At 39.0% G+C, this 15,523-nt stretch overlaps 1 protein-coding gene across 2 annotated transcripts; it reads right to left on the bottom strand.

Annotated features, from left to right (window-relative positions):
* Positions 1 to 1,853: 1,853 nt before the first annotated feature.
* Positions 1,854 to 15,516, bottom strand: LOC112054256 (ARF GTPase-activating protein Git). 2 transcript variants are annotated; one of them, XM_052881772.1, is made up of 12 exons: positions 15,313 to 15,516; positions 15,101 to 15,234; positions 14,915 to 15,027; positions 13,063 to 13,243; positions 12,580 to 12,710; positions 11,757 to 11,946; positions 10,104 to 10,176; positions 8,528 to 8,722; positions 8,306 to 8,442; positions 7,477 to 7,896; positions 5,549 to 5,809; positions 1,854 to 4,884 (listed from the first exon to the last, which is right to left on the bottom strand). In XM_052881772.1, the coding sequence occupies exons 1-12, from the start codon at positions 15,371 to 15,373 to the stop codon at positions 4,717 to 4,719; spliced, it is 2,064 nt and encodes a 687-aa protein (XP_052737732.1). In that variant the 5' UTR covers positions 15,374 to 15,516; the 3' UTR covers positions 1,854 to 4,716. The 2 variants fall into 2 exon arrangements, with proteins under 2 accessions (XP_052737732.1, XP_052737731.1); XM_052881771.1 differs by having other exon boundaries at positions 7,417 to 7,896; positions 15,313 to 15,515.
* Positions 15,517 to 15,523: the final 7 nt, after the last annotated feature.

The raw sequence follows: 15,523 nt of genomic DNA, 5'->3' as shown, positions 1-15,523 counted from the left end.
ACGACTCGCCGCCCGGCGAGGCCCTAGCAAGTTCCGTTTATTGGTACTGGTTTTGGGTAACTTGATCTGAAACTGTGTGTACTTTTGCCACTTACTTATTATATTTTGTCATTTCAGACAAGAAAATACAACAACGCTGGCGAACAGCAAGGGACACTTACCATAAAGACAAGATATCTGAAAAAAATCAGCCATCCGGCTCTGGGAGTAAGAAGAAGAAGAAATATTCTTACTATGACATTTTGACTTTCTTAGACAGTACAACGGAAACTGCTGGAGAAGAGTCACTCTGTGAAGAAATGTCTGAACAAAGTAATTTAGAAACACCTAATGAGTCCACGCAACCAGGTACTTCACGTCAAGAAAGTTCTCAACTAACATCACAACGTAATTTAGAAACACGTAATGAGTCCACGCAACCAGATACTTCACGTCAAGAAAGTTCTCAACTAACATCACAACGTAATTTAGAAACACGTAATGAGTCCACGCAACCAGATACTTCACGTCAAGAAAGTTCTCACCCAACATCAAAACAAAAACAAGTAAAATCTAAAAAGCAAGCACCATCTGAATTTGAGGCACAGTTATTAGAATGCTTAAAGTCTAATCAACTGGAGCTAGAAAGTGAGGATTTGGCTTTCTTTCAGTCTCTGCAGCCTTCATTAAAAAGATTCACTAGATATCAAAAACTAATGTTCAGAACAAAAGTGTTAAATATAGTTATGGAAATGGAAAGTCAAACACAACCTGCATACTACAGTCCCATACCTACAACAAGTTCTAGTGCTTTTACTGAGCTTGACAGTTTGTCACCGATAAATCAAGATTACCAAACCAATAGTATAATCCAGGATACTTCGAGTCTTAACGACAATGCTATTAGTTCTGCTGCAGTGAATGACAATGAAACTCTTATTTCGACTGAAAGCGGCTTGTTTAATATCACGTCTTATGACGTAATTTATACCCCAGCAACAACATCGTCTACAGGCGAAAGAAATGTCAACGCTCAGGATACAAATTTACAAAGAAATGAATGATGTAAAATTTGATTTTTTAATTTATGAATAAAACTCTTTTTATTAAAATGAGTACGATTAACTTTTTTTCTCCAGTTTCTCATTAATTGTATGTTTAGTCATATGAGAGCGGTTGTACACACGGCACAGATCAAGTTACTCAAATCCAGTATAAGCGGGACTCCGACGGGTTACCTAAGTATGATAATACGCAAGGCGCGAGTTCCATTTATGCTGGTTTTGGGTAACTTGATCTGTGGCCATGTGTACTTTATCAGATAAAAAAAAGGATTGTGTATCCACCTACGTTGAACGTACCAATCCCAAACCAATTAAGGACTTTTTTTGACTTTAAATTACTGTCATGTGCAAACCTATAACTTTTATCTATATTATAATAAGTAGCGTGTGATGAAAGGTAGGAATGATTCCACGTTAATGGTGACATTTTATGAGTAAAATAATCTTATTTTATGAAATTTCAACAATTAATAACCAATGACGCGTTACTTTACGATATTTCAAACAAAAAATCATTATTATACCGTTTATTTAGACTGGATAATTACTAGAACATGTGTTGTATGATGTCTCAATAGTTGACCACGATGGTCAACTACCGAAAAAATCATTGATTTGATTTTTGTTTAACATTTTTGCAGTTGACCAGAGTACATGACAAAATTTTTTTTTGCACATGTAAATTTACACATGACAGTAATTTGAAGTCAAAAAAGTCCTTTACTGGTTTGGGATTGGTACGTTTATCCTACCTGTTCAAATCCCTTTCCACTAAATCATAGCAGGAAATTAAATATTTAAAATTTAAAACTTACCTTAATGTAATAGCGAGCCTCTCAATCGGTTGTATTGTAATCCTTCGTAAACTGCGTTTTTGTAGCTTATTCTCAATTTTACACAACAGTTCATCAAAAGAACGAATGGACATTCGAAAGTAATTTTTAAATTTACGTTCATTATTTTGTAGTTTTCCAAAGTGTGTAACAAACGCCCCAGCAAGAAGCCTATTTTCAAGAAAGGGATCAACATGTACTCTTGTCTTCTTGTTTCGTCGTTTGTAAAGTATGTAAGCGATAGATATTCTTCTGACATTGATCATTTTTGAACACGTCTATACCGTTACGCAGCCCGTAGCAAACTGAAACTCATGCTGCGTATGATCCGCAGCGTGAAATTTTACGCATGCGGTCCAATCCCGCGTGCGTGAGCAAATCCGCGTGACACTAAAAGCGCCCTAATAATCAGGTTTTATTGTAACAATACATAAGTAAAGATTATTAATCACATTAATTATTAATAAGTTCTTGTATCAATATTTAAATATTATGCCATTCATATAGTAAAGATTTGTATAAATTTTAGTTTCTGGTGTCTCCCGGGTTCACTCGAAGTTTGGAGCATTGTATAATTTACTTCAAACAATGTTCCAACATAATGGCTCATCTTCACATGTTTAGTGGTTATAAATTTGTTCTATGCATAAAATAAACATATTTAAGAATTTAAACTATCGTGGGTGTTATTCATATTAATTGATTATGAAACACGGCTAAATCTCACGTGATACAACGTCGATGAATGCCCGACTAGTTTCGAACCCATAAATCCTTAGTCATAAGCTGGTTCTTGCAAAGCGGCACAATCCAAAAAGCTCATGAATACAGAACCCTTTCTGTATTCATAAGCTTTTAGATTCTTGGACTGGACCCTTCTTATCATGACCACAATCTTTTTTATAACGTACATTGGATATCGGATCAAATTATAGTCATCAAAATCAATAATCACGCAAATATTTTTAAAGAAAATTTTTTGTTATATAAAACAAAACTAACACACAACCTCCTTAGTAATCAATTTTAACAACCAAGAACTTATTTAAAGAAATAAATATAATATATATAAAAATAATTATAGTACGCGTCAAACATCTAGTACATTCTAAAGGGGCAACTTGTGTAATAGCCCCGCTAAGATATATTTTTGTACACACATCTGTATATCCAGAATTAATTAGAAGTTTGGCGTGATTTATATTTTATTTGAATGCACTGATATATACATACATATATCCACTGATATAATATATATTGTGCAATATTTGAATTTGGCCTTAATATCATAGCAAATACTTTTAACAACTAAAAAAAAATCTCGATTTCATTATAGAAGTTTTGCGTAATTTATATTTTATTTGAATGCACTAACATATATACATATATCGACTGATATAATATATATATGCAATATTTGAATTTGGCCTTAATATTATAGCGAATATTTTTAACAACTAAAAAATCTCGATTTCATTAAGTCTATCTAAATAGCACTAACTATATCTCTGTATTTCATAAGATCGCATTGTGTATTGAACAGTAATAATAGACATGAGCCAAGTTATTCTTGCTTGGAGATGAACCTTGCTGCCAGTTGTATCGAAATCTGCAGGGTTATTATGTATCTCGGTGTACCATTCAAAGAACAAGTCACTAAGTTTTTCATCATATTGTTGTTTATGCAAACATTTACCATCGTATTTTTACCGAAATTATAAGTATCTTAATTTTACGTAAAGTAGCAGTAATATAGAAATTCTTGTAGCAAGTAGTAAGATTATTTCAAGGAAAACACTTTATTTACGTAATTTCGTTGAAATAATCATGTTAGATGATCGTAAAACAACAAATCACTGCCATTTGATGTAAAATGATGTAGTCAAGATCATTTCGTTGAAATAACTATGTTGGATGATCACAATTACGAAAATACGATAAAAATCGATGTAGTGACTTATTATTTGAATGGGACACCGAGATACATAATAAGCCTACTGAACTATCTAACAGTATACTGATTAATCTTAAGTAAAAGGGCTATGTTTAGTATGAAAAAGTGTAGTTCTTTATATTAAGGCATTTTTAACTCAGTTCTTCTTCTTTTCTTTTCTTTTTGCTCTTTCTAGTTTAGTAATTTGAGTACATCAATATAATCTCACAATACAAATGCATAAAAAAACTTCGTTATCTAAGTAACGCCTTCCACCAGCGCCATACAGCAACTGGTGAACATTCAAAATAATTTGATTTAATATATCATAAGCTAAACCATAACTGTCATGTCGACATCACGCAATTTTTACATTTTTTTATCCAAATTTCAGTTAAGAAACTTCAAATACATTTATCTGCTACTATAATAGAAATGGAAGTCATCAGTTACTTGGATCACTTTTATCAGCTGACCTATGTCCTATTTTGGTCTTTATTATCAACTTATTAAAATAAACAACAAATCAAATGACAAAATGTCATCCGGTGCTTACTGGTGGATATCATATAGTATGTAGAAGACATTTTAATAGGGTGATAATAATAAATACCTAAACAGTGAATAGACCAGCAGGTAGGTAAACTCATAGGGAACACTATAACAGAACTGTATTGTCTTCTATAGTTCAATCTAACACATTTCTGGAGGCCTATTCTATATTGTGAAGTCTTCAACAAGAGGATCACCAGAAACTTCGATCACATTCAACAGTTCTGTCAACAATTCTGATCAGGAAACACTATAACACAATGAACACTCACTTCTTCACATGTCCAACACAGCAGTTCAGGAGGAGGCGCAGCCTGGAGGCGCTGTACTACACGGTGGTGTAGCGGAGGGGTCGCTAGGAGGGTTGGAAGTGGGTGACCAGCAACTTGGTCGCCTTGGCCAAGTCGTAGGCAGCATTCCTGACCTGGTCGAGCGGCGCCCTGCTGGAGCAGGCCAGGATGACCTCCTCGCTCGCGCTGCGGAGGTCGACTATCACTTGCTGTAACGCAGCATCTGTACATGTCTGGAAGAGAATACTTTCATCATTAACAACCCATATTTTTTTTTTAATAAAGAATATCTTTTAAATATGACCAATATTCCCATTCCCTCCAACTAGTGAGGAAAGACTGTACGACAATAGACTAACGGGGCTCCGCTCAACCGCTCTTACCAATGAGCAATTCAGGCTCTAAATGATTGTCTCATGAGTACAAGTCGACTCTCTCGTGAGAGGAGTTAGGACATTTCTAACAAGACTCGTACGGACTGTGTGCTCATTCACAATATTGTTGTTTGGTCTTTTGTATAGTTTAATAAAATTTACGAAGAGAACCAGCATTTATATTTAGAACCACCAGCTCGAAGTTAACACATCACTAAAAGCTCTATGGTGTATATTAGACAGAGAATGGTTGAAAAACATTTTGACAGCAACAAGATGAAAACTTTTAAAATAGTCTATGGTAGCACGCGGTTTACCCTCCCTTATGATACTAAAACATAATCAGGTTTTTTGAAATTCTTTGTCAGTCTGTCTGTCCAAAATGATCTCTAGATAACTGAACCGATATGAATGGTACTTTCGCTGTTAGATAGAAGAAGTTATTGAGCAACATGTAGGCTACTTTTTATCCCGAAAAAATCCATGATTCCCGATTCCCATTAAACCTGTAATAAAGACTTACCTGTGGGAACAGCGCCAGTAAAGCCGTCACTGTCCGTCGTATAGAGTCAGCGCACTCCGGCAACTTGTTCCTCTGCAGGCGCGCCGCTGCCCACAGCTCCTGTATGCAGCGCGTCACGGCCTCGGCGCGCCGCTGCACCTCGAGGCCTTCGCCCCCGACGAGGCCTGCGCCGGAGCCCGAGGCGCCGTCATCCGAAAGGGAGACTCCGCCCTCCAGCGCGCTCTGTGTTAACGACCGCTCCAGACCCGGAATACTTGTAAGCTGTAGTAACGTGTCAATGGATTCAGAAATAACTTTGTTTAACAAAACGAAATTATAGCCGGGCTACTTCGTTCGTAACACTCCAGATGTTCCGCGCGCGCCGGGGGGCGTGTAGCGATGAATGAAAAAGCGACGACTGATGCACGTCACTTCCCCGCATGCACGTTTTCACACCCGCGCAGACTTTCCCCTGTCGGCCGCATATCATAGGAGTGTTATGAACGAACTTGCCAGACTTGGATAACATGATTTAAGGTATTTTTGGTTCAAATTTAAAGTAGTAGTTTGGAAATCTATTTGTTATTCAAACCTATATGTTTATACAGAGGCGTGCATTTCATATAGGCATTTTTGGTAATGTTTAATAAATATTTACAGTGAAAACGTTTATAGCTTTAAACTTCTTCTGTATAATTATTGATATTTGACATGAAGTATTTGTTCAAGAACTATAAAGTCACAATCATAAGCCATACACGCCCTACGCCCTACACAAATCCTAAAGATTTTTTTTGTAATTAGATTATCATTATTAGATAAAATTCAGAGTTCAAAAAAATAATATAAATTTGGACTTTATTAGATTTTTGGAGCATTTCAATTACAAATTATTATCAATCTTCTTCATTGTTACCACAATACTAGCAACTTGTCGGTCCAATAGTTTTAAGTTATACAATATACAAATAAACATATCTTTTCTCTTTAAAATATTGTTGCAGACATGAGATACAAAGTTAACATGTTTTCCAGCTGTATCAGTACATCCTTGGGGCTAAAAATATAGGTACGAGTATATGTTCTAAAGTTCTATATTAAGTAAAACATGTTAAACTGGTTGTTAAACTATCCACCTTGTAAAGTATTTACTACTTTGTTAGTCTACTTCAAAAAACCTTTGTTACCATTAGAAAAGGAATGTATCCAACGATCTAAAGGACTTGCTAAATTTCTTCACTTAAGCTTATTTGTGTAAATTCAAAACACTGAAAAGTATTCCAATATTTAAAGGCCAGTTACAGTTTTTTTATAAGTAAAGATTACCATATTACCGTAGTGAATTTGTTACTTTCAAACTGTTATTAACATTGACATAGCTGGTGTTGAACAATAGTCCAAATGTTACATGAGCTTTGCATTTTTTAGAGGACACAATTTTTATTTTTGGGACATTTTTACTTGTAACTTTTAATTTAGGGCAAAAAGTTATATGAACATATTTGTAGGCAAAACGATTTCCTACAAATTACGACTTGCATATTTTTGGAAGACGTATAGTTTCCGAGATATCGCGAAAAAAGTGTTTTGACCTCATTCAAGATGGCGGCCAACGACCTGAGTCCTGAGACTTTCATTAAATAATTGTGTTTGCAGAGAACCGCTTCTGATGTGAAACCCCTTTTTCTCCGACATATATATTTTGTCTTTCAAGGATTATTTGTAGATCGAACAACATTTCGAATTTATTTCAAACCTAAATATGTTAACATTAGTTTGAAAGAAACAAAAGGACTTTTCTGCACTGCAACCAACATGGGCCAAAAATCACTTTTCAGCATTCTGTCATAAAACTAAAGAAATTAGTAAAATTAATGATTAGTAGGTACCTGGTGTTTAGTAACCTGCCAGTTATTCTTGGGTCCCTCTCTAGGCTCAAACATACTGACCGGTCGCTGGGGCGCTTTCAGCGACTGCCTCGCCTCCTCCACCAGCACCAGCTGATCCGTCTCTAGGCTTCTCCCTCTCTCCTGCGGGAGTTCCAGCACGTTATTGCTCTCGGAGATGGAGTTCTGTGACGTCATGCTGTGGTCATCATCCACGCTGCTGGTGGTCTTCAACGCGCTGTTCTCTTTCGTTAGTTGCTCGACTATCGTTTGGAGATTTTTCAACTGGTTCTTTAGCTCCGTTATGGTGGAGTCTCTGTTGTCCAACTCCTTCTTCAGTGTTTCAATCTCTTGCTTTCGTTCAGGCACGTGAGCGGGACTGGGTGAGTGTGTGCGAGGTAGTTCTGAGGAATGTTCGGTCGGTAGCGACGGGTTGTACGTGGAAGACACGGTTTCGCCTGCTCGGGGGTCGAGGCTTGATATCTGTTAATAATAATAAAAAATGGCAGGTGTCCAGATACGCATCGTACGTATCGGACGCATCAAACGGATTTTTAACTTTACGGTTGTTAAAATCCGTTCAATGCGATGCGGATCGGTAGACGCACTTGTATGACTTTCTGTACAACGAATACTAAAACCCGTTTGATGCAACGCGTCCAATACGTGCGTTGCGGATTTTTGGACATTGAGGGATTGTTTGCTCTTAAAGTTACTGGCATTTAACACCTACACCTCTGTTTGGTAAGCTTAGAATAAGAAGTACATTGAAAAGCGAATTGCCTTACGTAACTGAATTAGACGTTTGTTCGCTGAAATTTATCAATTTTGTTAAAAAGACAAATTAAAACTCTAATGAGATGATGAAGTCATGTATTCATATTCCACATACATCAAGCTCTATGGGCGCTAGAGCAGCGTAGTCCTCATCAGATGCCACGGAGTCGTACAGAGGCTCATCGTCCGACATCTGCGAGAAATGCTTCAGGTGGCTCGCAGACAGCAACGGGTTGACCGGACCCGTTAGACCTACAATTTGCAAGGAAGGAATTAATTAGGAAAAAAAACTACCCTATTTAGCAACAGCTGTCACTAACCATCGAGTGGTCATTACCTCTGGGCTGCAGGGACGCTATCCGCTGGCGCCGGGTGGCGTCGAGCAGCACGTCGCGCAGCAGCGTAGCGAGCTCGGGCGCCGACAGCCGCGCCAGCTTCTGCCGGCCCTGGTTGCGCGGCGCCGACAGCGCGGGGTTCACCGGAAGGAACGCCACGCCGCAGCGCTCCAGCCCCGTCGCGCTGGTTTGCCAAACTGTAGCCACACACACACACACACTGCATCATTTCTTTCTCTCAGTGGTGCCAACTGCAACAAATCCGAGTCTCCGAGAGTCCGAGAACTCCACCAGGAGCGGGACCACGATTTTTTCTGGGAGAATACTTATAATTTTGTCGGCGACAGAGAAGGCGGTGTGAAATGTTTTTTTTTTATTTTTTTATTCTTTACAAGTTAGCCCTTGACTACAATCACACCTGATAGTAAGTGATGATGCAGTCTAAGATGGAAGCGGACTAACTTGTTAGGAGGAGGATGAAAATCCACACCCCTTTCGGTTTCTACACGACATCGTATCGGAACGCTAAATCGCTTGGCGGTACGTCTTTGTCGGTAGGGTGGTAACTAGCCACGGCCGAAGCCTCCCACCAGCCTGGACCAATTAAGAAAACCTCAATCGGCCCAGCCGGGGATCGAACCCAGGACCTCAGTCTTGTAAATCCACCGCGCATACCACTGCGCCACGGAGGCATTATTATTATTAGGAGATATTAGGATAAGTAAAAAAATATTTATAAATAATTAGATTATAAATAAGTACCTACATAATATATAGGTGCAACAACATACAACATCTAACTTTTAATTAAATAATATCATTATTGTAACAATCATATAAATAATTTGTTGTTTTTATCATAATTTGCCAAAATACCTCACAAAAAAGTTTAGTATTAATATATCTTTTGAAATGTCTAAAGCTAGGGCTGTTTTAATTTCTACTTCAAAAACGCAAGATATGTCGCTAAACAAATTTTGTCGTCAAAACTTCATTTTAGTCGCTAAGATTTGAGCACAAATCGTCAGTTCTAGCGACTAAGTTGCTAAATTGGCAACACTGCTTTCTCTTTGGCAACACCAAGGGTAGGGGTAGGGTAAGGGTGGGGTAGGGCAGGGTAGGTTATAGGTAGATTAGGGGTAGGGTAGGGGTAGGGTTGAGTCCTTCACTCATCCCCTGTACGGTAGGGTAGCTGTAGAGTGGAAGTAGGGTAGGGTAGTAGATTGTTTCACGCGGACGAAGTCGCGAGCGTCCGCTAGTACATAATAAATTTGGTAAAATAATCAATAACTTACATTTAATGCAATATTGAGAGAATATTTCCTGACTTTCGTAAAATATCAGTTTATCAGTCTAGTCTAATATTATTGGAAGTTTTTATTAAAAATTACACCGTTTTCAATGTATACATTTACAGTACATCCGCAGCATGCTACATGCATGTAGAATGGTGCGGATGACAGTTCATTTCATTCTTATAAGTTTGCCGTGATTCACGAGAATAGTACGTCATACAGGCAACTGTCACCCGCACCATGCTACAGCGCACATAGTATAATTAAGATCAGAACAACATACTTGCTTCTGTTTCTCGGCGATCAATCTCATCATAGATATCCATTACGAGCTCCTCAAATAGATGATTCGGTAGCTGTAAAAAGTGGAAGTATTATTTTTATTATCACCATTGTTATTTATAAATTATATACAATACAATAGCATGGGCAAAACTTTTCTTCTGTAAAAAGAAGATTTTTATTAGAAAGAGTTATAGATCCCTATTTGTCGGTTACTATCACAGATGTAGTGTGGTTAGTTATCACACTAATGTGCTGGCCATAACAATTTGTGACCATATATGGGCACAAATAAGACGCCTCATTGACCAGCAAGTTTTGGTTGAGCTCTTGTAAATTCGCAACGCATCGCTAGAAGCCTATAATTTTTTTATAACCCACTTTTGTTAACACAGTTTAGTCACTGTGTGCCGCAACCAGATTTGGAACACCCTCGAGGAGAACGATAAGGTATGTGTCCATGGGTAATTTTTTTGTAAAAATGTCCGGGCTAGCAATGTGGCACATCGATTTTTTTTTTTATTCTTTACAAGTTAGCCCTTGACTACAATCTCACCTGATGGTAAGTGATGATACAGTCTAAGATGAAAGCGGGCTAACTTGTTAGGAGGAGGATGATTTTCATCCTCCTCCTAACCCACACCCCTTTTGGTTTCTACACGGCATCGTACCGGAACGCTAAATTGCTTGGCGGTACGTCTTTGCCGGTAGGGTGGTAACTAGCCACGGCCGAAGCCTCCCACCAGCCAGACCAGGACAAATTAAGAAAATCTCAATCGGCCCAGCCGGGGATCGAACCCAGGACCTCCGTCTTATAAATCCACCGCGCATACCACTGTGCCACGGAGGCCGTCGATTCTCTTTCTACAATAACAAACACTTCCTAAACTAAAAAAATCCTCCGTCAGCCTATCGATCAAAGAGTCTCACCAGTTGCAGCTTGCCCCGCGCCGCTTTGGCCACGTCGGTCATCTCGTGCGTGTCGTGCGCGCGCGGCACGATGTAGAGGCGCCCCGCCGCGTGGTCGGGCCGCTCGCCCGTCAGGAAGTGGATCATGCGGTCCGTCGCCTCGTACACCAGCTCCGTCAGCCTATTGATCAAAGGGTCTCACCAGTTGCACCTTGCCCCGCGCCGCTTTGGCCACGTCGGTCATCTCGTGCGTGTCGTGCGCGCGCGGCACGATGTAGTGGCGCCCCGCCGCGTGGTCGGGCCGCTCGCCCGTCAGGAAGTGGATCATGCGGTCCGTCGCCTCGTACACCAGCTCCGTCAGCCTATTGATCAAAGGGTCTCACCAGTTGCAGCTTGCCCCGCGCCGCTTTGGCCACGTCGGTCATCTCGTGCGTGTCGTGCGCGCGCGGCACGATGTAGAGGCGCCCCGCCGCGTGGTCGGGCCGCTCGCCCGTCAGGAAGTGGATCATGCGGTCCGTCGCCTCGTACACCAGCTCCGTCAGCCTATTGATCAAAGGGTCTCACCAGTTGCAGCTTGCCCCGCGCCGCTTTGGCCACGTCGGTCATCTCGTGCGTGTCGTGCGCGCGCGGCACGATGTAGAGGCGCCCCGCCGCGTGGTCGGGCCGCTCGCCCGTCAGGAAGTGGATCATGCGGTCCGTCGCCTCGTACACCAGCTCCGTCAGCCTATTGATCAAAGGGTCTCACCAGTTGCAGCTTGCCCCGCGCCGCTTTGGCCACGTCGGTCATCTCGTGCGTGTCGTGCGCGCGCGGCACGATGTAGTGGCGCCCCGCCGCGTGGTCGGGCCGCTCGCCCGTCAGGAAGTGGATCATGCGGTCCGTCGCCTCGTACACCAGCTCCGTCAGCCGCTCGCCCAGCTCCGAGTGACCTCCCTGTCTACAGCAGACACCCAAATTTGTGACTACAGATTCAAGATTTACACCTCAACATGTTTGCAAAAAACTGGCTGTCAACACGCAATTTCACCCTTCTTAGACCTCGTTAATCCGACCCTGTCACAAAGTCCGTTCTAAGCAGATGTCTTATAATATTAAACTGTAACTCTCTACCAAATCACATCTTTGGACGTCAAGTGCATTCCAATACTTTGTGATGTAATTTGTTTCGCTTTTACAATTTAGATAGAAGGTATATAAAAAAAATCTGTAATTAAAGGTCAATCCGTTTGGATCGTGCCGCGTTGCACGAACCAGCTCATGACTAAGGGCACCGTATGGGTTCGAAACTAGTCTGGCATAATCCGACCTAATATCACGTGAGTTTTAGCCGTGATTCATAATCAATTAATATGAATAACACTCAGGATAGTTTAAATTCTAAAATTAAAGGTCACTTCATATAGAATGGAGTTAGATAAACAGCACGTCGCCGTCACGCCAATTAAGTTTGTACGAAAGTGCTTTTAAGCTATATTGACGAAATTTGGTTTTACAGTATGTGAAACTGCTGGTTAAAGTTACAGTTAGTATACAAGAATCAGTTGATCATTTCAGCCATAGGTGGCGGTACCTGGCACAATCGGAGGGAGAGTTGCCCCCACTATCACGGGCGGTTGGATCCGCACCCCATGACACTAGCAGCTCCGCTTGTGCCGGCTGCCCTGCCCTGCACGCTACATGCAGGCAAGTACTGCCTTTCTCCTATGGAAAAATGTTTTTAAGATTGACTATGATACTTTTACATAGAAATACAATAATACAACAAATATACAATATAATTGCCTATGAAAGTGCAGGTACTCAATAAAAATGCAGACTATGCCTTAGGTGCTATGCCCAGCAAATTGGTGCTTAGTTAAAAACAAAGACTTCTACTTAAGATCAGGTGGTTATTCACTGTTTTTAGTGTACAAATATGATTTTCCTTATTAGGTACATAATGTTTTTATTATATTTAATCATTTATTACCAATTGTTCTACTACATAAATAATGTGTGAAGCTATAAGAATAATAATAATTATTTATTGTTGAAAAGATCATTGTTTGCAAACCTGATTATAGTAGTTGGGGTCTGCACCCTGGGCTAGCAACCTCATGGCAGTATCAAGGGATGCACTCCTCACTGCACTGTGCAACTGCCTGCCGAGCTCACTCGGAGGTTCATCCCTTCTGGCTCTTAACACATAGGCAAGGCGAAGATGCTTGGCTAATATAAACTCAGATTTTATTGGGCTGAAAATAAATTAGGACTATATTATACATCAATTGAAACTATACTTATTCAAAATATAATGTTACAAACATTGTACATAGTCTAAAACTAATTCTCTGTCTCAAGTTATAATCATAATACTATAAAAAATACTAAGAAGTTTACCATTATAAAGAACATCAAGAAAAAGTCAACAAATTGTAATGTTAAAATTGTGTAAATACTAATGTTTTTGTTGTTTCTCTGTATAATTTTTGATAATTGGAATATACATTGCATTGAAAGACAAAAAATTGTTTATAGAATAATTTTACTATACATTTTGATAGTTATGAGAGAAGAATAAATAAAAATACAACTATACTACATGTGCACTGTTAGACTAAATGACTAGCGATTCAAAGATTTATACTATCATTTTTAATTTATTTGTTGGTAAACAGTGCACATTGAGTGAGGCTTAAGTATAGTTTTTTAAATTTAATTGGACTGTTGGACTAGACTAATATAAGTAGTACTACTTACTACTAGTAGTTCTACTACTAGTAGTTCTACTACTAGTAGTTGGAAAACTTTAACTTGCTTTGTTCAAGTTAAAGTTTAAAAAAAATAACTAATTACATGTATGTTTACTAGTTCTCATATATGTTTGTCCAATCATAACTTCCCTATTTGAGCTAACAATAGACACTGGAACTGAGTCACATGTGATTCAAGGGGCAGGAAAATATTATTGAAATAAATTAAATTATATTATGCCAGTGTTTACACACATTGACATAATAGCCCTGTGGATATGACTTCTGCCTTCGATTCGGGAGGGTGTGGGTTAGAATTCAATCAGGGGCATGCACCTCTAACTTTTCAGTACGCATTTTAGGAAAATAAATTTCACATCTCTCAAATGGTGAAGGAAAAACATTGTGAGGAAACCTGCATACCTGAGAATTTTTTCAATTCTCTATGTGTGTGAAGTCAGCAAATCTGCATTTGGCCAGCATGGTGGATTAAGGCCTAACCGGTCTCATTCTGAGAGGAAACTCGTGCTCAACAATAGCAAGCCAAATCTTGTATTAATAATACACAGGTGGCACAAGTTATTTCTTATCAATATTGGATAGAAGCAGGCGTTACATTGCAGAAGTTTATCATGAATATCATTTCTGAAAGAACACTGGCTGAAAAACCTAAATCTTTATGATATTCTTACATGACTTGAATAAATACATCATCAGGCTAGCACCACCTTCAAACTGATCATCAGTTAGTACATAATATGATATATAAAACTTAGAATGATATTATTTTTTGTTTTTTAGTTGAGTCAGTATATTTTATGTTTTTGAAGTCAGTTGAATTATTTTTATTAAAATCTTTAAAATGTTATGCTAACAATGTTAATTGAGTATTTCATTACACAAATTGATACAAAGGTTATACACTTAATTTTATGTCCACTTATTTGATTATTAGAGTTTTAGATGAATTTATCAATTTAAGTGATATTCAGGCTTTCTATAATTAGATTAGATATACAAACTGTATCTTATTACATAATTCTGATTACTTGAGCTTTTAAAATTTTTTGGGGAATAGACAGTCTACCTTCAATGTAGAGCAATAAAGTAGTTTTGATACTTGACAAACAGATCTCTTGTAGATGTTTATAATATTTGAATAGTTTAACTCACTGGAGAGGATCTTTTGGTTGTGGCTTCTTCCTTAAATGTTTAGGGGCTGAAGTATCAAGTAATGAGTGTTCCCATATACTGTTCACATTCTGTGCTGTTAGCGCTTGCACCATCTGTTGGAAAACCACTTTTTGTCAACGATATTCCGTTATAAGATATACGCTGACATAGATCTTGAGTACATACAGATAATAGCGATGGAGGCCAGGTTCCTTGCCGCAAAGATTTCACGTGAGATATATGCCTTCCCATGCTCCGGTGAACGCTGCAACATTCTGCACACAATAGCAACCCGCGATTTATCGACGCCCACGACGGATCTGCAAATACAAAGCTCAATTAAATACCAGCGTAGGCTTAATTAACGGCTCGTAAAGGAAACTGGAACGTCGCTTAACCCGATGCTCCGCAATCCGAGCACACTTCCACTGACGAACGATGTTTAGACCGCGATATCATCGTGATAATTTACTCTCCTGGAAGACTTTATCCTAAAAACTACAGGCACACTTAGTTAATAAAATTAACTTGTTATTTTACACCTATTTTTCTTTGATACAAAAATAAAACATTTCACCAAAACGTCAATCAAAATTGTAAATTACCACA

The sequence above is a fragment of the Bicyclus anynana genome, chromosome 5 (assembly GCF_947172395.1).
Source record: "Bicyclus anynana chromosome 5, ilBicAnyn1.1, whole genome shotgun sequence".
Classification (NCBI taxonomy): domain Eukaryota; kingdom Metazoa; phylum Arthropoda; class Insecta; order Lepidoptera; family Nymphalidae; genus Bicyclus; species Bicyclus anynana.
Note: the sequence above shows the minus strand (reverse complement) of the source record. Positions and strands in the feature narration are given on the sequence as shown.